Source organism: Mustela erminea, chromosome 4 (genome assembly GCF_009829155.1).
Source record: "Mustela erminea isolate mMusErm1 chromosome 4, mMusErm1.Pri, whole genome shotgun sequence".
NCBI lineage: Eukaryota > Metazoa > Chordata > Mammalia > Carnivora > Mustelidae > Mustela > Mustela erminea.
Window position 1 is genome coordinate 45,927,567 of NC_045617.1, and position 26,496 is coordinate 45,954,062.

At 36.2% G+C, this 26,496-nt stretch overlaps 1 protein-coding gene across 12 annotated transcripts in view; it reads left to right on the forward strand.

Annotated features, from left to right (window-relative positions):
• Positions 1-26,496, forward strand: part of SNAP91 (synaptosome associated protein 91) — a 144,287-nt gene that overhangs the window by 55,249 nt on the left and 62,542 nt on the right. For 9 of the 12 annotated variants that reach the window (XM_032339155.1, XM_032339156.1, XM_032339146.1 and 6 more), the window contains exons 8-12: positions 8,338-8,444; positions 13,359-13,400; positions 19,468-19,538; positions 21,643-21,648; positions 24,468-24,495. In XM_032339155.1, the coding sequence (XP_032195046.1) occupies positions 8,338-8,444; positions 13,359-13,400; positions 19,468-19,538; positions 21,643-21,648; positions 24,468-24,495 (254 nt within the window). The remainder of the gene's footprint in view (positions 1-8,337; positions 8,445-13,358; positions 13,401-19,467; positions 19,539-21,642; positions 21,649-24,467; positions 24,496-26,496) is intronic. The other 3 variants (XM_032339157.1, XM_032339152.1, XM_032339154.1) reach the window with 1 other exon arrangement.

Sequence of the window (26,496 nt, forward strand, 5' to 3'; positions counted from 1 at the left end):
TAACTAGTGCCGACACTGGGTACCTGGTTGGTTCAGTTGGTTAAGCGTCTGCCTTCTACTCGTGATCCCAGGGTCCTGGGATCGAGTCCTGTGTTGGGCTTCTTGCTCTGCATGGTATCTGCATTCTGCCCCCCTCCCACTCATTCTCTCTCTCTCAAGTAAATCAGGTCTTTTAAAAAATAAAAAATAAAAATAGTAATAACTAGTGCTGGCATGAGAAACCATCTCTAAACCAACCTTGAATTCTTTTTCTCCTCAGACCCGTGGTCATGGGGAACTCCCCAGAGACCAAGGGTATGATTGGAGAGAGATGCAAAACAGAAGAGTAGGTACAGTGGGAATCTGAGCCATCTGTTTGTACAACCCACATGGGTATTCAGGATTGCCTTGAGGCTGACCACTTCTATACCACTTTCATTTGTTGATAGAGTGTTCTTGTACTTGTCCAGCTCATGGGTATGTATATTAGATAACTAACACTTGAGGTCTTATGATCACTCGATATTCTATGGTTAGAATCTTAGTCTCTATAAGCAAGCCAAGAACAGTTTTTCCAAAGGAGATTAGTTGCTGTCTGAAGAAGACATGGCTCTGCTCCAAAGCACTAGAGGTTTCCACTGTGTTTTCCTATTGGAGTATGCCAGATGCATTCTGCAGCATTTGGATCTCCTGCAGGCACTTTGAGTACTTTCACGTCTTCGGGAACAAAGGACCATGTGGTTCCAGTTTGGAGCAGTTGCAGGGCCTTCCTCTGATCTGGATCCTACTTGTACCTGACACCACACCTGATACTCTTTTTGGAGCAGAACACATACATGTTGTATGTTACCTCTAAAACTAAAAAAGCTCAGCAAACCTCTGCCTACCTTTTTTAGTTATAAGGGTTGCAAGGTGAGTTAATTTGTCTTTCACATGGAGGGGACCTTTGGACCCTAAGACTTTGTTGATGTAGCAGGTCTCTGAACTTTCATAAATACTCTCTCCCACCCCGTGACATACATGGGACTTATCAGGGCACCTCGCATAACTGAAATTCTTGCCCACTGGGTTCAATCAGCCTGATGTCATTAACATGATAACCCATGGGATTGTAATAGCCAGAGAGGTTGATATCCTTGAAATAAGTCACCAAGCGTATCCTGTCGTCACTGCCAGATGAAAGCAAACTACTTCTTGTGGGCTCCATTTATTGATATAGGGATCCAAGAGTTTGCTAGTTTGATAGCTGCCCATCAGGTGTCAAGAATAATGCTGATTAAAAAAAAAAAGAATAATGCTGATTTTATGCTGGTAAGAAGAACACGTCTAGAAATCTGCAAGTTAGGGTCATCACCTGGTTAGGTTCACAGTAACCTATTGTAACTCTCTACCTACCTTCCATTTCACCAACCAGATATACAAGCTAACTGAGGAAATGGTGGAATTGCTACCCCTGTATCTTTCAAGAGGTCAGGAAACCAGTGTGGGGACTCTGCCAGTTTCAAAGTGTTTCTTTTCCACCTGTATATTCAGGTTAACTGGGGAAATGACCACAGATAGTTGTGTACATCCACTGATCTCATTTTCTTTTATCACCTACCCCAAAAAGCTTCCACTCAAGTTGGTAGAACATAGAGTGAAGTCCCTAGGAAGTCCCATCAGTTTAGAGTTAGTGGTTCTGAAAAGTCTCGATATGACCCCTTTCCCTGGACCTACTCACCCTAAAAAAAGGTCTCTTCTGCAGAAGAGGAATAAGTGCTCTTGGCTGAGTTTCAATGACATTTCTCAAGACTATTTGGAGAGCTTATTAAAATTCAGAACGCTAAACCTTAACCCAGTGTTCCTAATTCAGTAGGTCTGGGGTTGAGCCTGAAAATTTGCATTCCTAATAAGGTCCGGAGTGGTGCTGTTGCTCCTGGTCTAGGATTTCAGTTTGGTAATCACTGTGTTAGAGCTACTTCCAGTTGATCCAGCTAGCATTTCGAATCCATACTTCCAGTTGATCCAGCTAGCATTTCGAATCCATGTTTTTTAGCATGTTCACCCAAATTGAAAGTTATCAATTCTGTCACAAAATCTAATATAATAAACTTTCCTTCCTGTTCAGAACCTTTATAATCCATATCAACTCTCTACATTCTTATCAATAATGGTTGCCAGATACAGAGGAAAAACTGTAAGATGCCCAGTTACATTTGTATTCAGCTCAACAGGAATTTTTTTTTTAATATTAGTAAGTCCTATGCAATATTTGGGACATATCTGTGCTAAAAAGTTATCTATTTACAATTCAAATTTAACTTAGTATCTTGCATTATCTGGCAGCCCTACTGCCAACAGAAATTTGCAAGAACTTGGACTTCTTTTAGCATGTATATTTTTTCCTCTTGGGTCAGACTTTGTACTAGTCTCCCTTAGCCATGCAGGGATTGCTGCCTTCTCAACCTCATTCTAGGTACTGAGGCAGTTGGCGAGGGGACAGGGATGAGAAATAAATGGATTGGACGTGAGAAAAATTTTCATTCCCTCTTTAAAGGTGGCTTGATCACAGCCACCTTTACCAAGCAAGGCAGGACCAGCCTTTTCAGACTGAGAAGGAAAAGCTTCTGCTAGCAAGTGTGGCTCACTTTGATTTGAATCTACCCAAGCAGTCTCCTTTCTAGTTTTTGTTGTTGTTGTTGTTGTTTTGTTTTGTTTTTTTATTATGTTTAGTTAGCAACTATATAGTACATAATTAGTTTTGGATGTGGTGCTCAATGATTCATTAGTTAAGTATAACACCCAGTACTCATCACAACACGTGCCCTCGTTAGTACCCATCACCCTGTCCCTTTCTAGTTTTTCTTCTCAACAAATATCCTTTCACAAAGGAAACTGTGGTGAGGCTAGGGATTTAACTTAACCATATACATTGTAATTCAGAAGCTTATGAGATTAGACTCCCTGACTTTCATTGATGACAGTCCTATGTCTGCAAGAGATAAGATTATCTGAGGGCAGTTTTGGAGTAGCACTGTCTGGTGCATGAACCAATAATTTAAAATCCTGTGTTGTCATTTTCCTTTGGAGTCAGGAGCAGCCATCCACCCTGCATTCTTCTTGCCTTATTCCCATCATGGTGATCTCTCCCAGCAGCTGCTTGGTCTGGTGAGCTTCATTTTAGCTGCTCATTTCAGAAAACCATAGGTTATGATTTAAGTAATCATTTTGCTCCTACATAGCAGAGACCGTAAGAATCCAATTTTCCGACAGTTGTGGGTAGTTATTACTACCTTCAGATCTAGCCAGTTACATATCTAATCCCAGAGTCCCAACTCTGGCATTTTTGAGGGTCTCATTTTCTACAACCACTTCATTTACCCAATACTGTGTTTATTCAAGAAACAGAAACCACTCTCCTCACTCTAATTAGAAAGGGTTGTAAAGTAGGGAGTTGGGTGCTTAAGTAATTATCAGAAGGCTGCAGGAAGTGGTTCCTGAATGACTTACAGAATCATAAATTCTTTTTTTTTTAAAGATTTTATTTATTTATTTATTTGACAGAGAGAGATTACAAGTAGGCAGAGAGGCAGGCAGAGAGGGAGGAGGAAGCAGGCTCCCTGCTGAGCAGAGAGCCCGATGCAGGACTCGATCCCAGGACCCTGAGATCATGACCTGAGCCGAAGGCAGCGGCCCAACCCACTGAGCCACCCAGGCGCCCCCAGAATCATAAATTCTTACACACTGGGGAAGCTTCTACTTCTGAGGTCACCACTTTGCAGTACACTAAAAATAAGAAGCTGCTGCCACCACCTCGGCTGCCTTGCAGCTATAGGGAGGTAGAGCCCAGACACCTGAAGCTATAATCGAGGAAGCAGGGAGTCCCATCAAATGGATGTGACTATAACCACTACTTTTCAAAACTAGGGAAGCTGGAGGTGGACAGTGGAATGCTGCCGAAGGATAATCTTACACTTCTGGGACTTTCTTGTCACAGAAATAGCCAAAAATGTATAGGAAGATGGCTTCTGCCTCAGTTTACTTTCCAGATCTCTCACAGGTCCATCTAACTTACAGAACTGAATTTGCATCCACCATCCTGGCTTCTCATGAGTTTAGAGAGAGAATGGGGGTTGGGTAAGGCAATCAAACTCAGTGCTCTTAGAGATTTTGCCTTACTGGGGAAGGATACCTGTTCTTAATCGGTAATCCAACACTGTATTACCTTTATTTCAGGTGGGAGTGTTTATTAGTAAACCAAAATAACTGATCTTCCCACTCCCTTTTGTGGGCCTATCTTACTCTTCCTTACCATTCATAAATGTGAGTTTTTGCTAAGGTTCATTTCTAGCCAGTTATTTTTCTGCTTTTTGTGTATATTTTTCATTGGAAACCCTATGGTTTCCTATGGAGATGTCCTTATGATGAGTCCCAGGTCTATTATTTCAGTCTGTGACCTTTCTTCCAAGCTTCAGTTTTGCAGGTCTCTCTTTGTAGACACTTAAATTTAGATACTTAAAATTCAGCAATGTCCAAAACTGAACTCTTGAATTTGCCCTTCCTAATCTCATTTCTGTTGGTATATATAGTCTTTTAAACCTAAAGCCTCAGTTATCTTTGAGTTGCTCATCTTACCCAACTCCATAGCTGTCAGAAATGATGTTCTGCTGATTCCTTCTCATGCCCTCTCACTAGTGTACCCTTGTTTGAAACAATTCTTGCCTCTGCTTTAAGGACATCAGACTTACTGCCTTTAAAATTCATTTAGCAGTTGAACACGTTAAGCTATGTTTTTCTCCTAGATCTCTTTTACTGCCGCTCTCTTTTATTTTCTCTTTTTGTTGACTTCAGAGATGAGATTATAGTAAGAATGATTTTCTCTGTATTTTAAAATGATAACCATGCAATATATATTTTTATTTCATCTAATTTGAAAAGGATAGTCTATTGGCTAACATTAGGAGCAGAAAAAGAGTTGTATCTTCATATTAAAGACCTGACCTCAGAAGTGGTAGAGGTGTGCATTCTTGCCTTATCACCTTCTGCTATTGAGTGGCTTTCATTCAGCGTTACTGTTAAATTGCTCTTTTGAAAGTAACACACTACGGTGATGTGTATTATGGAGGACACGTATTGCATGGAGCACTGGGTATTATATGTAAACAATGAATCTTGGAACATTACATCAAAAACTAATGATGTACTGTATGGTGACCAACATAACATAATAAAAAAAAAAAAGAAAGTAACACTCTAGAAGATATGTACACTTACTATCCTAAGTATTTTGAGACAGGTGTGTTTTTTGTTTATTTACTAAGTAGTGCTAGTAATTAACTTTATAAATACATTATGAGTTAGTTTTAATCAAGGACTTCATGAGCAATTCTCTGCATCTCATGTTGGAATCAATGTTGATGCTGCAAATCTTTGCAAACATTTTATCACTATAATGAAACTGATGTGCAAGTAAGGAGATGCTTTCCTTCTGACTTATGGGCATAAGTGATATTCCACATGCAAAGCCTCAGTTTATTTCACAGGAATAAGATCCTTTTCATCAGGTTCTTGTTCCTTAGGACAGCTATTCTATGAAAATTAATACTAATATGAAAACAGAATTTATCAACACGTTATAAAGATGAACTTTACAAAAGCCAAGTTTGGAATTTCATTTCAAATGCTGAAAATCCACATATCTTATCTTTAGTATGAAATAAAGACAGAGGCTCATTTCTGGATGACCCGTCCCCTCTCTCAATAGTATGAATTGCTCCTGGCCCTACCCTAGTCCCTAAGAGAATAAGGGCACCTCACCGCTCCCCCTACATCAGCACAGGTTGCTTTTATGTGTCATTCCCACTGTAACTGAAACAATGAGGAAATTATAACCTAAAGCCATAAAAATGTCATTACTTTTGTTCCTGAATTACCATGAAAGATAGGAACAATTTAAAAAGCATCCAGAAGAGACAGAGAAAAATTGCTTAAGAGTCTGATACATTGGTTCTAAAAGGAAATTGAGATTATTCAGTTGGTTTCTCTTTTTGTGTTATTGCTGAAGATCTGATGCAAAGAAATGACCTTAGTTATAGTAAAGAAAAGTAATTTAGACATTTGAAAGAAATTATTTATGTGAAGATTGTTTAAAAAGAAAGAAAGAGGGGCGCCTAGGTGACTCAGTTGTTAAGTATCTGCCTTCAGCTCAGGTCATGATCCCAGGGTCCTGGGATAGAGCCCCACATCGGGCCTTTTACTCGGCAGGAAATCTGCTTCTCCTTCCCACTCCCCCTGCTTGTATTCCCTTTCTCGCTGTCTCTGTCTCTGTCAAATAAATAAATAAAATCTTAGAAAGAGAGAAAGAGAGAGAGAAAGAAAGAAAGGAAGAGAAAAGAAAAGAAAGAAGTGTATTTTACCAGAATAAGTCCTTTTTTTCCCCCAAAAGTTAACTGAAAAAGATTTGTTCCCTTACAGCACCAAGAGTCTATGTGTAGCCTTAGAAAACAGGATAGAGCAGATAAAGATTAGATTCAGCCATTTTTTAAAGTTGAAGTGTAGTTGACATACAATATTATATTAGTTTCAGATGTATCAACATATTGATTTGACAATTCTAGACATCATCACTCAATGCTGACCGTAAGTGCATTCACCATCTGTCACCATACGGTGTTACTACAGTATTACTGTGTTCTATATGCTGTTCTTTTCATCTGTGTGACTTACTTATTTTATAACTGGAAGGTCCTACTTCTTAATTCCCTTCATCCACTTTACCCATCCCCCACCCCTCCCCTCTGCCAACCACCAGTTTGTTCTCTGTATTTAAGAGTCTTTATTTTTTGTTTGTTTTACTTTTTAAATTCTACGTCTCAGTGAAATCATATGGTATTTGCCTTTCTCCGACTTGCTTCACTTAGCATAATACCTCCTAGGTTAGATTTGGCCATTTTTTAAAAGATTCACATCCTTCTCAGATCTTAAGTGGAAAACAGTATGTGTTTGTTTTCTTGATCTTTTTGCCTCCCTTGAATGCCCTACAGGGGAGGTCCGTGTTAAATGTAAAATTACCCAGACTGTCAACAGAAGGTAATGAGTAGCTACCCTCAATAATTAGTTCTTTGTGTAATTATATATTATTAAACCTTTCTTGAGAAAATTCAAAATACTTTTAAGGTAGTAAAATTACATGCTGAATGAAATGAAGAACTGTAAATTATGAAAGAATATAAAAATAGCATGTGTTTCACTGTGTGAAAATATAAAATAATAAAGAATACAAAATCATCTTCAGTTATGATCCAGAGTTGCCTGGAAGCTATTGTAGACCTTGGCCTTCTCTGTCTCCATCTGCCATGTCAGTAATTATTGACTGAATGAACGATAAATGACTGGCTGGCAAAAATACTGATAAAGTGCTGGTTTTCTTCCAAACACATATGGAGAAACTACACTCATGTAATGTAATTATAATGGAACTATAGCACCCTAGTGATTCTGAATTCCAGTCTTGGGAGTGCAAAAGAGAGCAGCAAAAGGATCCTCTGTTTTTCTGTCTGGGAAGCTGAAGGTTGAGAAGATACAATTATGGACTAGAAAACCATGATGAGTTTGGTAAACCAAATATTTTTCATAAAACTCCACTACTTTATAACTAAGAGACACATTATAATGTTTGAAAGAAATCTCTTGTGGCCAACAAAAGTATCAATTTATACAGCGTATAGACAATTTTTTAAAAGATGTTATTTATTTATTTGAAAGACAGATCACAAGTAGGCAGAGAGGCAGGCAGAGAGAGAGGAGGAAGTAGGCTCCCCACTGAGCAGAGACCCCCGATGTGGGGCTCCATCCCAGGACCCTGGGATCATGACCTGAGCTGAAGGCAGAGGCTTTAACTCACTGAGCCACCCAGGTGCCCCGTGTATTATAGACAATTTAAAGAATTCTTTAACTTGGAGAAATTTATTGCTTTATGATATATACCTTATTGGTTTATGGTGAGCTAGTAAGAAAGTAATGATGGTGTAGAATGCAGTCATAACTTTTGAGATTATCATCAAATATTTGATGCTGTTTTCTAAAGCAGGGTTCTAGGATATATGGATCATGAGTTAACTTGTTGTGACACTTCATACATTCTACTTCAGGTGTGCTTTCATTATTTAAATGCTTCCCTTTGAAACACCTAGAACCTAACACTGGTCTTAAACTTCACGGTTCCCTTTTGTTTAGGTGCTTTAGAACCTCATAGAGGTTTTGATCCAAACATCCTAGTGCTTTGATCCAAACATTCGTTTAAGTTTTAATTAATAGTATTAAGCTTAGAAGAAAATTGAATATTATAGTATTTTCAAAATGCTTATCTATCTCTTCCAGAAAAGTTTTTTGAAATGAAGAAAGGACAATGTAAAGATGCCCTAGAAATTTACAAACGATTTCTAACTAGAATGACACGAGTATCTGAATTTCTCAAAGTTGCAGAGGTAAGTAATAGTAACCTGTGTTGGGAATATAATTTAAGAGTATTCACTTATGTATGTAGAGTCAGTAATAGGGCTTATAATCTGACAAGACATTCTGTCCCAGAGCCCCAGTGTGTTAGGGTTGGAAGTGATCTCAGAGGTCCTCTCTTCCCAACTTCTCACTCCAACGGTACTTTACACTCCTGCATCCCAATTAGATAATCACTCTGTGTTCAAATACAAGTTTCATGGGTACTGAGCGGATTCACAGCTTTGCAAGGTTGTCATCTCTCCTTTCCACTTACTAGCTATCTTGGATCATACGGAAGGGCTTCCTTTTTGTTGAAGCTTGAAAAAAAAAAAAAGTCCTTAGGAAAGTCCATTTATTTTTCTCAGTGTGTAGAAATCATAAATACAACCTTTTTATTTTGTCAGTGATTTAAATACAATGAAAAAATTAAAGTATCATTAATTTTATGAAGTCTATAAATTGTTTCTTAAGGTTGCCTGTAACCGTACAGTTGGTGTTCCCGAGGTTACCTGTAAGTTGAAGTTTCCTCTTATGAAATCCAGTTATTGATTGATACTGGTACTGGGAGTTATGACGTTGTTATTACAGTCCTTTCACAGGTTGGACAGTTGATTCTTATCTTACATTGTCAGTGAACAAATTGTTGGGCTGAGTGGAGCGCCATGTGCGAGGAGTTCTGAAGCCCAACAGCAAAGCATACAAGGCCTTGAGCTTGGGAGGTTCATGCCATGGTTTTGCTGTTTTTGCCATTTTGAGAATATAGCACAAGAACACGCACTTTATACACACAATTCCGAAAGCACTCTGGTCCGTACATTTTCTTTCAAATGTCATTTATTCACAGGAATAGTGATTAGCACATTCAAATTAGGAGACTGATACTACAAAATGCTGCCTCTTGACCTTTGGTCCATAGAGTTCATAATCAGAATAGAAGTCTTTGTTTTTTTACAAATAATCTGGGAAGCAAAGGGTAAGGAATAGTTTATAGGAATTCCATATACATGTTTATGTGTATTTCTCTTGGGCTTATTGATGTTGATTTGTCTTTAAGAAAGGATAGAATTGCTTGAAACTTTTGGTTTGGCTGCTACACAATTTTACTTTTTTTATTTGATAAGATTTTCCTATGGTTTAACCCAGTTACCAATAAAATCTAGTAAAATTTGCCTGACTTTCTTCTGTGGAAAGATCAATTATGCCTACGCATCCAGAGCGGAAGATCCTTTCATTGTTCCATTAATTCCTGGTGAACATGCTACCCAGTCTCCCACCTCTTATTATATATGTTAAATAGGTAAGGAGCTGGACATGTGACGGTTGGGGTATACATTTCTCTAATCAGCACTGTAAGGTCTGATCAGCACTGTAAGGTCTTCACGAGAAACGGGGTACTTATTTATTAGCTCATTCTATTTTTAGATGTAAAATTTTATTTCATGTCTCTTGATCACCTCATGTTAGCATGGGCCCATTTCAGGCTGTTGAGAAGGAAATACACAGAAATTAGATGTTATTTTGAGAGTCTAAATAACTCAATACAAATATTCTACTTTTATTTGAACACTATGACTAGGGCTTTTTTATAGAATGATACTAATTTACAAAATTATTTTTAATAGAATAGACACTAACCTACAATGGGCTAACAATAACCATTTGTTTTCTTTAGTTAAATTATATTGCTTATAATATAGACATTAATTGTTTGAACCATTGTTGAGTGGTTTGTATTGGTAAATACAGAAATTTCTTTTTTTTTAATTAAAGATTTTTTTTTTTAAATTTGACAGACAGATCACAAGCAGGCAGAGAGGCAGGCAGAGAGAGGAGGAAGCAGGCTCCCTACTGAGCAGGGAGCCTGATGGGGGGCTCGATCCCAGGACCCCGAGATCATGACCCGAGCCGAAGCAGAAGCCTTAACCCACTGAGCCACCCAGGTGCCCCTAAACACAGAAATTTCTTAAGAAATGTACAAAGCGGAGCACCCGGGTGGATCAGTGGGTTAAGCCTCTGCCCTCTACTCAGGTCATGATCTCAGGGTCCTGGGATCGAGCCCCACATTAGGCTCTGCTCAGCAGGGAGCCTGCTTCCCCCTCTCTCTCTGTCTGCTTCTCTGCCTACTTGTGATCTCTATCTCTCTGTCAAATAAATAAATAAGTGAATAAATCTAAAAAAAAAAAAAAAGAAATGTACAAATCTCCTTTCTGTACCAAACTGCTCTTGTGTGGTGTACTTATGGATGGACTTAGATCCAATAGCTACCCTGTAATTGGCACCATTTTCCTGAAGACTTCAAGATTGCCATTTTTAAAATACAACTATATATATTAGCTATTTGGCAAGCATTAACAAATTGTCTGCCATATTAAAAAACAAAAACACAGAGTAGTTGAACAACTTATATGGAAATATTCAAATACCCCAGAGAAATTGCTTGAAGTGTAGAAAACTTAGTGTGTTTTGAATTCTTACAATAAAGTCTCCTAAAGCAGGCAACTGAAACTTTGTAAAATGGTTATTTTATAGGTAATAGGCATTTCTGCTAAACACACTTCCCTTTTTATAGAACTAAGTTATTCTTAGTTTGCTATTCTAAGATTAAATACCAAGTCGTAGGAGTTATGTCTCCCAGAATATTTGCAGACAGAAAGTGATGAGATTTCTGTAATACAGTCACACCTCAGCTCAAGCCTCCAATTACATTATGGTTCAGAAGTTCAGGTTAGTGAAAATAGCAGTGTCGAGAAAGCATTCCTAAATTATGTCTTTCTGTTCAAGAAAGTTCTGTTAACTATCTGTTTAAGAGAAACACATCACCTTTTATCAAAATGTTCCCAATATTAAAGATCTGTAATACTTTAATTTCAAAAATGCTGACTTCATTCATATTAATATTTTAATGGATATCTAAAGAGATATTAAAGTATGGAAATAAATGGAATGGAATGAATTTATCTTAGTTTATAATTTCCATAATTATAATAGTTAAGTGAATTTAGGAAAAAGACATTAGCTTCCCTAAAGTAGAGTTCGGTCATTGGCAGGTAATGTCTTTACCTCCGGGAGGAACCTGCAGCCTAAGTTGCTCTAGGAGAATGAGGGTCAGTGCTCTACATTGGTGATTCTCTACATGGGATGATTTTGTTCCCTTCTCTTCCCCAGCATCCAGTGTCTGGAGTCATTTTTGGTTGTCACAACTGGAGGAAGGGAAGGTCTGCTGGCATCCAGTGGGCAGAGAAGGATGTTGCTAATAACGTACAGTGCACAAGACAGACCCTATCAAAGCATTATCATCCAAAAATGTGAATGGTGGCAAGGCTGAGAAACCCTGCTGTACACAAAGAGAAAGCGAAAGAACTTAACTAAGAGCATTTGTCAAACAAGTGGGCTTCCTGATCTCTAGTTTGCCTTACTGTCTTTGTAGGAGCCCAACACTTACTGTATTTGCTTCTGCAGTTCCACCAACTTGAGAAAAGCAGTTCATTTCTCAGAGGGACTTGATTTTAACCCACTTAGTTTCTTTGAGCCTAAATTTTATCATTCAAATAAAAAGGAAGAATTGAGTTATGACTTCTATTTTCCCTAATTTTTATTTTGAATAATTTTTACCCACAAAAGAGTTGATAGAGCAGTAGAGTGAACATGTACATACCCTCTTCTCTGATTCACCTTCATCTATATATTCCCGTATTTGTACTCTTTCTTGCTGTTTCCCCATTCTGCTCTTCCTTGCTCCACTGCTTCCCTTCCCCAAGCTACCAACACTTAAAATTCACTGTGCTTTTACCTAGTAATTCCACTCCTACACATGCATCCTACAGATGTGTCCACACAGGTGCACAGTGCTGTGTGCTGCAGGGCTTGCAATGGCCGGAGATGGGAAGCAACGCCAATGCTCGTTAATACATGACTTGTTAAATAAATAAATCGTAGGAAAAGACGCTGTTTAAAAAATAAAGAAACTCTGTTAATATGGATATAGGTCTGAGATATATTGTTAAATGAAAAATATAAGGTCAGTGTATGTGTATATATATATACATATATATAAATACACTATTGTAAAATAATGTGGGAAATATGTATTTATAAATTTCCAGTTTCCTTGGGTATACATAAAAAAACCAGGTGGTAGGTATTAGAGAGGGCATGGATTGCATGGAGCACTGGGTGTGGTGCAAAAACAAGGAATACTGTTATGCTGAAAATTTAAAAAAAAAAAAAACTTTGAGAGGATATGTAAGAAACAAACAAAATGATTCTCTCTGTGGGAAGAGGGATGGATAATATACCCTGAACAAGTTATTGAAACTAAATGAACATTCTCGGTCCAGAGGATTTACTGAGCATTTGTAACAATTTAGATTTAGGCTGAGCATTTTTTTTTAACTTTTTAGCTGCCATTTGCCATGAAGGAAATCTTAAATTATTTTTTTAAAGATTTTATTTACTTATTTGACAGAGAGAGATCACAAGTAGGCAGAAAGGCAGGCAGAGAGAGAGGGGGAAGCAAGCTTCCCACTGAGCAGGGAGCCTGATGTGGGGCTCCATCCCAGGACCCCGGGATCACGACCTGAGCTGAAGGCAGAGGCTTAACCCACTGAGCCACCCAGGAGCCCTGAAACCTTAAATTTTATACTTCAATTTCCTAAATCTTTTTTTGGCCTTTGGTAAAATTTTGTACATTTATTATATCTAACTACATGAACAAAATCATTGCTCTATTATGTTGAATGGAAAACTACACAAGACAGACTTTCAAAGTGAGATTGACAGTTCTTGTATACCAGGATTGAGCTGTGATTTTAACTAATTCTGTGGGTGATCTTCTGTTAAATGCAAAGAAATTAATTTAAAAAAGAAATCCCACTAAGTAACTCCTTATTTTTTTTAATCCACAGCAAGTTGGCATTGATAAAGGTGACATTCCTGACCTCACGCAGGTAAGTGATTCTCTGAGTGCAAAGTGTCATATGCATGATAGTGTTACTCCGTAGTTTGGCATAAAAGATCTTACCTAGGACATAGTCTTGTAAGCATTTAATGCATTTTGAATTTAGGCCTAACTTTCTTGGAAATTATTCTAGCTTGCATATTTTTTCTAGCTATTGAATGTATTTCTGGAGTTAATATGAAGATTCACCTGCCCTCATAACATAGTTTCTTCTTTATAAGCAACTGAATTTACTGTTTTGAGACCATCTTTTCATTCTTGAACTTGATTCAAAATCAAGCCTTAGGTAGTAATGTTTAAAAGTGCTTTGTCTATGAATAGTGACTATTGGTAGGCATGTAGTTGGAACACTTGAAATATTCTTTCTTTTTGTTCTCCTGGTTTTCAATATTTCCCAGGTATGAAGGAGGGGCATGAAAGAGAAACACTCTGAAATCATAGTTCTACTGATTCTTGTCTCTCCTGTGAAGCAGAGAAATTCCTACTATAAAAGAACCTTTTTCAATAAGTCATAGTGGTAGATAAGTGATTTTTCTGGGGACCATCCAGTAAGCAAAAACAATAGCAGTAGTTGCATATCAATCCTTTTATCTGTTAAGAGGGTATATTGTAGGGCTCCTAAGATGTAGAATCAAGAACCATTCACATGGGCAGAGTTACCATGTAACTTTTCTCAAAATCGGCAGGAACTATTTTTATTTAATTGACTCTTTATTCTGTTATGGTAAATTTCTATCCCAAACATGTCCTTTAACTAGAGATTTTGAGATGATAAGAGAGAATGTAGAGCTTCTATCTTACATACTAGTAATGAATGTATGGGTTTTCTGTGTTTGTAAATAAAAAGAGTCATAATAGAGAAAATTGTCATAATAAAAGAAGACCCCCTTTTTAATAATACCAAAATGCATATGTTCCTATATTTGGAATAATATTTACCTTAAATTTTTATTAAAAATTAAAGAACCCCAAAGTAATGACCTCTGTATTTATAGTATTAAAATAACCAGTTAAATACCAATCATTTTTCACAAATAAAATTCAGAAAATAATTCAGAATATGATGGCATTGTATTTTTTGGCTTTAAAAGTTGGGAGATCACTGCTTCTAGTAGACAGATATTAATATAAAATATTTTTGCTATTGTGAGAAGACAGTGTTCTTTGATCAGGTACATACCTGGATAAGGTGTTAGTATCACTTTGGATATGGCTTAAATATTAAGTGTGCACAAGGTACTATTAAAAATCTTTTTATTAGATACAGATTTATGAATTTAATAGCACTGTAATAAAAAATGAAGACAATCATTGTGCTTTAATTTTAAATTATTTAATGATAATAAATATTTACATTGTAGTGTGGTAAAATAGCCTAGATAAATAATACCTATTAACCTAAAGGTAGATATTAAAATATTTTGTTCAATAAATAGCTTTTGGAAATGGTAAATCATCTTTATTTCAACTGTATAGACATCTCATACTATGGAATAAAAGTAAAACTATATTACCAGAAAGGCTCTCCGTTAAGAAGAAAACAGGTCCTCGTTTGTCTCAGTTTGTATAATATTTGAAAGAGACAAAAGTTTAAAAGGATACTTAAATATTTTTTTGTTTGGGGCACCTGGGTGGCTCAGTTGGTTAAGTGTCTGACTCTTCAGCACAGGTCTTGATCTCAGGGTCGTGAGTTCAGTTCAGGCCCTGCTTGTTCTTTTTTTTTTAAAAAAAAATTGTAGTATGTCCTTGAAAGAAGGACTCATACTTGGGTTTAATTTTGAATGTTACTATAATATTCATTATAATTTATAGATTCTCCTTCCCTGAAGAAGCAGTTGAGAGATATACTATTTAATGGTGTATGTTGTGTTATCACAACTTGGGGAACAGAAATCCTATCCTTAAGGTAAAATCTTGCTCTGGGTATTCTGTGATATTCATTATAATCTAATATCATTCTTTTCTCTGCTTTTCTTTTATGACCTTAAGAGTCACATAAACTTCCATGTAAACATTTATTTTAAAACTACCTTCTCGTACTCACACAAAAAATCTCTAGTTCATTTCTCCAGTGTCTCTTTAAAATCTCAGTACAAAAGTATTTCATGCTTTGAAATTTCTTAATAAGTAACCAAATTCTGATTTCTGTTGGGATTGTGAGTGACAGAACTAAACATTCACCCTAATTCTTATTTAGAGCCTCTACCACAGGTCTGGTGGAGACTTCTCATCAGTCTGGCAACATAGACCCACTACGACAGTATGACCAGGTCTGAGCTGGAATGTGAGCTATTCTAGAGTTAGTCCTTTAGACAGTGTTGGACCAGGATTAATCTGGAGATGGGTCAGAGACACCTGGTTGTGTGGACTCAGTTTAATGCCTTTGAGATTAGAACCTAATCTCTGCTCTCTGCCAGATCCTCTGTGGTCAACACAGCAACTGAATCTAGCTGGGCAATGAACCAAAATACCCAGCATGGACGAGGATTAATGAGGAGATGGAGACGGGGAGGCTACCTAGCGTCTGGGAATAAGAATAGGCTGCTTGTAACTGGAAAAAAAGATTAGACTTCCTCTTGCAGCAAGGCAGAGAAGAGGAATTTAATAGATATCATTTTGGTTGGAAAATGCACAATATAAATACCAACGTGGTCATATCGTATCATATCATCATGATTGCATTTAAATTATGAACCTCGGTGAATCTTTAATAAGTCATTCAGAAGTGCTTTACGAAGTGGAATATGATATCAAAACTGAAATATTTCTCAGCACTTTCAAATGCTTCAAAATTTTGAACGATCCTTTTGTTGCCTTTTTTTTTTTTTTCTGTTCCATTTTAATGATGCTTTAGAATCTAAAGCATGTGAATTGTAGATGGATGCTTCCTTTTGGATCCCGGCTCACAGTCAGCTTTGAATTTGTTCCAGGATAAAGATTTTCAAAATAACATTTCCTGTTTGGCGTGTGTGTGTGTGTGTGCGTGCGTGTGTGCGCACGCGCACACACATGAATATGCACGCACACATTCCAAATTCAGAATATCTCCTTTTATGAAAAACATCTTAGGTTTTGATGTTAGGAATTCTGGTTGATCTGAAAACTACAGGTGAAGAAAGGGTTTTTTTAAAAAAAAAACCTGTACCACTGATGAATCAGTTACCTGTTAACTTCCACAGAATGACTCTTCATCCTTGGGTCGGTTTTCCATTCAACTGGTCTATTGACTTGGTATTTTTAAAAATAAGTAACTAAAGACCCTGCTAATTATAGTTTGTTCTTTTAAGTTCCTTTTATAACAGCAGGGACATTCTTAAAGTTTTGCTCATTGGAAATTTGAAACAATTTTTGCTATTTTGTCTACTACATGCCAAGATAGACTCAGTGCTATAGAGTTAGGAGGCAGGCAGTATTCCCACGTTTGTGCACATTACTATCAAAATAGGGTTTTTCCCCCCTCCAAAGCATTTAAGGAATTTATTTCTATTAGATTTCACATGTCCATATAAGAAATATAAATGATGAAGCATTATTTTTTAAAGATTTTATTTATTTATTTGACAGACAAAGATCACAAGTAGGCAGAGAGGCAAGCAGAGAGAGAGGAGGAAGTAGGCTTCCCACTGAGCAGAGAGCCTGAAGCGGGGGCTCTCTCCCAGGACCCTGGGATCATGACCTGAGCCAAAGGCAGAGGCTTTAACCCACTGAGCCACCCAGGCCCCTGATGAAACATTTTTAAATTTTTAAGATAAAATGCTCCAAACTTAATTTTATGTGCAATTTATCACAAAATAACTCCCCTTAAAGGTGAAAGTCAATTTTGTATTCTGTACTCATGGTAAGATTTTTTTCAGCAATTGTTATTTTTGTGACTATTACTTTATTTTAAACTTTTCATCCACAAATTATTAAGAAACCTTGCAAAAAGAATGAAATTGCAAACTGCCTTTCTGGTTTTGGGTTTATTTGTTAAGATAACTAAGGAAGTTTATAAAAGAAAACACCACCTCTTTTTTTTGTTATCTTAAATTGTTGTGTTTTGTGACTTTAAGTAGCATTTATCCTTTTAAACAGTATTAACACAGAATCACATTTTCTTTACATTGCATTTAACATTTAGAGGACCTGTGTCTTGTAATCAGAGAGAGGTTCTGTGGCTTGATATATTTTTTCTCACTATGATCCCAGTGGGAAAAAAAAAAAAAGATATAGGAATATTTTGAAGTTATATGTCCAGGCTTCCTAAGTTCCATTACTATGACAGTTATAGTAATTATTATTATTATGACAATTAGCATGATAATTTTGAGGTTATTGGGAATTAATTCACCTAAAAAATGTACAGCCTTTTCTGTTTTCTTGCTTTTAAGAATACAGTGTATATTCCATTTATTCAATGAATACATCTATATATTGTATTATTTGTTCTGTGGAGCAAAATTTTCCTTATATCTTAAAAATTTATTTTTTTATAACTTAGAGGTATACTCTTAGTTGCAGTTTATTGGACTGTGTTGAGTAAGTCTATTTTCACCTGAGTTATATTTTTTAAATTCTAATTTTTATAACTTTCTAAATTTTTTATATCCCCCATAATCATTACTTTTTCTGCTCTATAGGCCATAACTTCTTAGGTAATTCTCATAGGGCTGATTCTTTCTACCCTACATCCATCACTTCTAGCAAGTTCAAATTTTTGTTCACTTAATTGGGGAGGGTATGTGCTATGGTGAGTTCTGTGAAGTGTGTAAACCTGGCTATTCACAGACCTGTACCCCTGGGGATAAAAATACATTATATGTTTATTTTAAAAATTCAAAAATTAAAAATAAAAAATAAGATAATAAAAAAAATTCTGTTCACTTAATAATTTATAATAATCATATAATTACATGTATAATAATCACATAATTGTTAAGATGGTTCATGAATCTATTAGTGAAGTGAAAAAAGATACTAAATATCCTGAACTTTTAAAATTAAAAATTCTTAATAAGAATTTTCAAATTCTACTTGTTTTTGTCATTATAGGTACCATGTAAAAATGTACAGTTATATGAATTTCCTTGAATTCTGGGAGCTATTTTAGCAATTAGCATAAAGGTCTTCAAAATTAATTTCATATTAATTTGAAGGATAATTATTAGAATTAAATGTGTCTATAAATGTGCTTAAATATTTTCATTCATGGAGTACTGTTCTCTGAATGCTTACACTGCTGTTTAGGTCTAATTTAGGTTAAAATTATTTGAAGATAACATTAAGTTTCTAATGCTTGAGGAATAGTGGGGATGGAATATATGTATGAACTTATTATTTCTCTTTCTAATATGTAGTAAAATGTATTGCCTAAAATGTTAATATAAGAACAAACATTCAGGTACCTTTTAGTAAAAGAGTTGAACTACATTAAATCTTCTAATACACAGTAGTTTAACATTACCACATTTGCTGAAGTATTTACTTTATTATGTATATAAATCAAATAGCTCAGTAATAAGAAAATCTTAATTGTTGTTGACTATTAAAGATGTATCCTTTTCTCCACAGCTATCATTTACACCACCCCCAACTTTTATTTATAGTAGTAACAATTTTTCCTAACATTTCAGTCAAGTGTAGATAAGTGAGATTTTACTGTACTTTCAGACTTCTGTAAGTTTGTATTTAGGCACTTGTATTTTTTTACTTGGATACAAATACCCATTCCTTTTTCCTTTTTCATGTGGTCTTGTGAAAACATACAATAGACTCGATCTGAGTTTACTGCATATAAGTAATGTCACAGAAAAAGTCTATCCAATGTAATCTGTACACTAAAACCACGCTGTAGCACCACTGGCTGCTCAGTAGAGTTAACTGCATGTAAGACGGGCCTGTCTGAGATTCCATGGGATTTAAATATTTAAGTGCCAATAGAACCTGGAATGCAATCACCTCACATCTGTAGTGGGGTCCACCCACAGAACTCCACCACGCAAAGTTACAGTGATGTTCCAGTGTGCTTACTTTGAAAGAAAGCAATGCAGACATTTATTTTTACTTTCTTATTGTAGGCTCCCAGCAGTCTTATGGAGACCCTTGAACAGCATCTAAATACATTAGAAGGAAAGAAACCCGGAAACAAGTACGCATTAGTTGTATAATTCTCAATAAGATGAAAAAAATGCTGTAGTTGTTCTTTGTAAGAATGAGATGTATCATGGTACCACTTTTACTCCTACAGTGTTAGGGTATGCTTTATTGTAATTCTCCCAGGTTCCCTCAAACATCCCGTCTGATTAACCTAGGACAGTGTGACCCCATGTAGAGGCAGTCTGTCTGCAGGCTAATGCAGCATATTAGTAGTTTGTACTTAGGTTCCCTGAACTTCCTGATGTATATACTTTCCCTTACAGGGGATTGACAATATGCTGAAAAAGAGTTGTTCATGTTAAAAATTGAGTCTGTTATCATTGGGCATGAGTAAAACAAGCACAGTTTCACAGGTGCCTTGAACGTTCTGTTACGTTACGGACCCTGTTGTGAAAAAAGCCAAGCCCGCAAATAGAGTTTTGTGCATTTTAGACACTTCCCACTTGAAACATTTCGGCATGGCATGCTGCTGGTATTTTGCTCAGGATCTTTTTTATATAGTGAATATCAATCAATCAGCAATAAGTGCAGTTTTACTAGATTTGCAAACCTTTGCGCTTGGGCACATACATCTTTTTACTATTTTTCCTCATTGCATGCAAAAATGTGCAGGTTCCATTTCTTTTCTTCTCTCTGGAAAGTATCAGACTTGTCTCTTCATAGAACCCAGTGCTTTCCAGTCTTTGTGCCTTGCTCAAAGATTATAAATCTGCTAGTCTTGGATGCTTATCCTCCTTGTCTGTGTGTGTGTAAATCTTACCCATCCTGGGAGGGCTATCTCATTAAGCCTTCCTTAATCATGCACTGCATGTGTTGTGGACATTTTTCCCCCACATATGCGGTTTAGATAGATTTTCTGATTCTGAAGTTTGAGGACAATTTTATATTTCATTATCTCCACCTGTAACTGTCCCTACAGAGTCAGTTTGAAATCTGCCTGTTGGTCGCAGCTTTATGCTTGTTTCATTTCCGTTGACAGCAGAAGTTAACAGAAACAACCTATGAACTGATCATTGCAGGGTTGTATGCTGATGCTCGATTTTGCCTGTGGTAACAGCCATCAAAATGCAACTCCTTTCTGTTTTCTTCTCTCTCAGCATTTGCCCAGAATCTATTCATGTCTTGATGTTACTTATTGCTTGTTGTTTCATTAGCTAAGTGTCATTTCGGTCTTCTTTTCCAAGTTAGTATAAAAATTATTGCATGTTTTAAATTTTCGACAATAGACAACACTGTAGGAAACTCTCAGGCAGTTATGGTGGAACTGTTTGGTATGACGCATGACAGGACCTCCCAGGGATTCTGTTAAGATTGTTACCACAGTGCAAGTGCAAGGTCTACCCCTCCTTCATTGTGGCCATGGATGGTCAGACTTTTATAGACAGATCGATGCCAACTAAAAAGACATGAGAGTGCATTAAGAGACAAGGGAGTGAATGCATTAAGATGCCCACTTCCAGGGATTGCTGGGGCTACTCAGTATTGGAGTATCTAAGAAGCCAAAGGAGTTGTGTAGGATTTAAGCAAAAGGAGCCAGGAAGCCTAAGAAATGTCCCTGCTCCTGTGGTGAAAGGATCTTTGGTGAAGGAAAGATGTATATCCTCAGGACTTAAAGCCTCTCCCTTGGCAAGGCAATGCAGAATGCTTGGTGAAGAGTCAGCTTTTCTGTATTCTTGTCCCTTCAGAGTCCCCTGCACCCTGCACAGAGCCACAGTTTCCCCGTGATACATCTGCCAGTACTGTGGTCACCAGAAAAAGCCGCCTTCCGGGGTGAATTTCATGAGCCCTAATTTCAAGTCTGCATTCGCCCTCTTGTGGCTGCTGGAAGCTATCTTTGGAAAACAGCTTTGTACATGTAGTTATATTTCTAAGGGTAGGGAAATAGAAATCCAGTGATCTTGTTTTGAATTACCTTTGATCATAATGTTTCTCTCTCCTTTAAAATCATTTTATGCTTGTCATTTTTCTTTTCTGAATTGGCTAAGACCACATGCGAACTTGTCTTTTGCTTAGTCCCTATTTTTAAAATAAATGAACTATATATAGTAGTTAACTGTGTTCTTCTTTGTATGTTTGTGCTTACCTGGGAACTTAAGTGAAGGGTGAGTACTACATTGAGTGACTTTTTGCATTTGGTTATTACTAAAAATGCAAAAAACACTCTTAAGACTTCACATTTGGTATTTAGAACATTTAAAACTGATTCCTGTCCATTTTTTTTACACATCTGTGTTTTTTTTATCATACTTTTTTGTCTCGCAAGGTGACTGGCATAAATGGTTTTACTTTATTTTGGTCTTCTCAAATCAAGGCTAACAATCTCACTTAGGTGTATGTCCATTCTTCTTAGATTTTTGAAAAAAGGTTTTTTTATTTGATTAGTAAACAGAAGATGTTCCCATGGCATATGGCAGAAGTGCCAAAGGCAATGTTACAAAGAAAGTTAAAATTGTTTGTCTTTAAGAAGCAGTATAAAGTGATTCTAATCTCTGAGACAATGAAGCATTTTCAAATGTCTGCTATAAAAATATGCATACTCTTTACATTTAATGGCTTTTATTCACTGATACTCATTTTTGAAGTTTTATGCAAATACTGTGTGGTATATTTGTATACTGTGTGTTTCTTTGATTCCATAAAACAAAAGAGAAATTGATTTCATTTTACATGTGGGTTTACTAAGTGCTGAGGATGCAGGAAACCTTATAAGTTGATTGTAATTAAAATTATTTGGATGACATAGATAGGTTTTTCACATCTGTATTTTGTCTTTTTGTTTGTCTTCTGGCTACCATTTATAGCCGAAATTATGTAGAGATTATTGATGTAGATAAGACATAAAAAATTCCCTCTTTTGATGACTTACTGTTAACATCCTGGAAATAAACCTTGGTATTTTCTATGTTCATCATAAAAACCCATAGATTTATTTGTAGAATTTCACAGAATTTGGAATAGGACTACATGGATCATTCATGCTCTTTTAAAATTATATTTGTGCTTTATTCTTCCCAGTGCAGTTCAGTATGTACTAGATTTTTCTTGTTGAAATCATTAAAATAAATATTAATTTTTACTAAGTGTCATTATCTATATATATAAAATATTGTAGCATTTCTTATAAAGGGTGCATGACCCATGGTAGGGTAGTAGGGTGGTAAATCAATGAAGAAAGGTGAAAGGAAGAGAGGAACCCACGTGGCACACCCATCTGAATTTGTATCAGGACAAGCTGGAATGTGAAATGAGCACAGGCTCTGGGCATCAATACAGACTCAGACTAGAGTCCTAAATCCACCATTAAAGAATGCTAAGTCTTAAGCAAACTATATACTTCTGTGAGTCTCGAGCCTTCAGATTTCAATCAGTGATTAATGATGTTTTTTAAGGCTATGGCACCATAAGGAGTGCATACCTTTGGTTCTGACCACTTAGATGAAATCATGGCAAAGTCTAGGTGTGGGCCATAGGAACAGAGGTCTTTCATCCTGACAATTTAGTTTTACACAAAATAATTTTTAAGGCTTTTGGCTCATTTTTTATGCAAAGAGTACATGTATTCTTATTCTAAAATTCAAATAAAACTCAAATAATACAGAAATACCAGTGCCTGCAAAATGCCAGGTACTGTGTAAAGGGCTGGATTCCCTTTCTTCAAAGAATTTACCCTGTAGTGCAAAAGACAGACAACTAAACAGAGAAATAAGATACAATGTGGTAAGTGGGATGGTGATTAGACAGAGACAGATTTTAATTTATTTGCTTAGTCCACGGGGTAACTACAAGTGTCATTTAGTAATGGTGCTCATATAGGAGCTTGGCAAATGATTTTGTGTCAGTTATGATATTTGTACTTAGGTTTGAGGATGATAATTTTTAATAGGTATTTGCAAATAAGGTTGAACATAAAAAGTATTAATGTGAAGTATATTATTAAATCTGTTTTGCTATACTCAATAAAACAAAAATTCATGATATTGTACAAAATGTCAGTTACTAAATCTCTGCTAATTTTTTTGGCTAGTGCTTCTTGTGTTGTTTTCTCTGTAGATGAGTAGAAAGCTGTCCCTGCCATGCTCTAAGACTCTGACAGTAGGCTTCCTATCAAAATATTTTTTCTTTATTTTATTTTATCATTAATTTATTTTTCACCAACCGGGTTGGTAAAATGTAAGCTATTTAGGTAGTCGTTTCTGAAACCCTTTGCTAGAAATGATGTACAGGTCAATGCTAGCAATAATCTCACTTAAAAAAAAATTTACTCCTTTCCAATTTTTCCTCACTCCCTTAGAAACAAGCATTGAGGCTACTGTTCTTTTTCAAGCTCCTACCAGTCCTAACAGGATAATGGGAATATTTTCCATAATAGCTTTCATTGCAGCCATGAAGAAAACAAACCAGGAGTATATATGTGGAAGTTGAGACACATTTCAGGCACACGACTCATAAGGATTTTTAAAATTCTGGTGTTCTTTTAATGTATCACAATTATGATTAAATAAATCACAGTGTACCTTAATGACTTTTCTAACTTTTAAAAGTAATGAACCAGAGGGTTTTGTTTTTTTTTTTATTCTGTAAAGCCTTATTTTCCCCAAGTCTGGGCAACATTTTTGAAATTCTAATTTTTGTTGGATGCAGGCAATAATGATCAACTCGAAAAATTGAGTTACTAGAAGTAGAGAAAAAAACCTCTGTTTTAAGAACTTATAATACCTAGCAATTAAGTGAATGGAAACATTGAAAAAGGATGTCATAATTGAGTGAAGGATAAATTATTTTTTTTAAAAAATAGTTTATCCATTGCTAAAACATCTGTGTGTAAACTAGTTAATGCTTGTCCAGGTGATATCAAACTTAAATGCTTCTACAAATGTATCCATGTATATTCGGTTTTAATTTTTTTTTGTTTCCCTTTTAGATCTGGTGCTCCCTCTCCGTTAAGTAAGGTAAGTTGGCTGTTTGTTTTGTTTTGACCATTTTAGGAATTTTTGAATGTACAGTTCAGTGGCATTACATACATTACATACATTCATTTTGTTGTACAACCATCACTCTTGTCCATTTCTGGAACTTTGTCATCAAAACTGGAACTCTGCACCCTTTCAACACTAATTCCACATGCTTCTCCTCAGCCCCAGGCAACCACCTTCTACTTTATGACTCCATGAATTTGACTACTCTGGTTACCTCAGATAAGTGGAATCATACAGTGTCTGGCCTTTTTTGACTGGCTTATTTTATTTAACGTAATATCTTGGGGGATTTATTTTTACTGTAGCATATGTCAGAATTTCCTTCCTTTTTAAGTCTGAATAATACTCCATTGTATGGGGGTGCGTGGGTGGCTCAGTCAGTTAAGCGTCTGCCTTTGGTACAAGTCATGATTCCAGGGTCTTGGGATCAAGTCCCACACTGGGCTCCTTGCTCAGCGGGGAGTCTGCTGCTCCCTCTCACTTTGCCCGTCCCCATCTCTCTCTGTCTCTCTCTCTCTCTCAGTCTCAAATAAATAGATAAAATCTTTAAAAGAAAAACATTCCATTGTATGTATACATACATTTACTTCTTCCATCCGTCAGTAGGCCACTTGGGTTGTCTTCACCTTTTGGCTGTTGTAAATAATGCTGTTGTGTGAACATTGGTATATAAATACCTGTTTGAGTTCCTGCTTTCAGTTTTTCAGGTATCTACTCAAAGTGGAATTTCTGGGTCTTTATGGTAATTTTATTTTTAATTATTTGAGGAACAGAAAGGTAAATTTTGTGTATTCTATTTTATATTAGTTTCTCCATCTAGTGTAATATAGCAGTGTCTACATAGTCCTCTATTTGGACTAAGTTTTTTTTTTTTAAGTAGGAGAAATTTTCATACATTTATATTACAACTGAAAACAAACTAGTTACAAAGAACATACATATTCTAAATCCCAGCCTTGTGAGATAGAACACATAATTTTATATGTGTTTGAATGATAAAGAAGTCAGTTGTGGTTGAGTGTCTTTCTGCAAGTTTGCCTTTTAGACACTTCACTGTCATAATTTTAATAACTCTTTCTCCTCCCTCTTTTTTTAATCATACTGAAGGACAGGATTGGATTATGGTTATCAGTGACAATAGTACTTATTTCCCTAGGTCTGTAGCTCACATTTGCCATCGTGTTTTTCAGACAAAAATGTAATAAATGTGCTCTTTCCTCTCTGATAAATTTCCATTCTGTGTTTGCTGTTATTACAGACATGAAGGATGTCATTATGATGGCACTGGTGGTTCCCAGATACCCTGTACTGTGTCAGTATCTGGCTGGCTGCCTAAGAGTCCCTCCAGCAGCTCAAGCCAACAAAAAGCTCCTTGATGATTCTAATGTAAAACCAGGTTTAAAGTCATTATGTCTACATGAAAAATTCCAATGTACGACTGCAGAATAGAGTGTGGTAAAAATTAATGGCATCATTGGGGATGGTCTGTTTCTACATTTTGGCCAAATTGAATTTTATTGACATTTTCTTTTTGTAATAACAGGATTCTTCTGGTTCTGTTTCCTAGCTCTCTCATTTCTTCAGGGCTTATTGTTACAGAGCAGTTTTTAGTGAGCCTTTGAAGACCTTCATTTTACATTTATGTTGGTAGCTTCATTGTTGGTTTTAAGTTCTCAGTGGTAACTTCATAAACATTACTTTCTAAGCTTATTTACATGTTTTGGTCTGAAAAAACCCACAGATTTCTTTTAGAAGAGTTGTCAGTGTACACAGTGGAGAACATACAAATTAAATTTGTTTGGTCCTTTCTATTCCTTTGATGATCTTTCATATTCCATTCAAAAATTTTGAATTTTTGCTAAAGAGAAAGGCCTGAGTTGACGTTTTCTGAGCGGCAGTATCCATACTGCTCATGAGTTGCTAAATGCTTAACATTTGTACATCTATTGAATTTTGACTTCTTGGTTCTCGGAC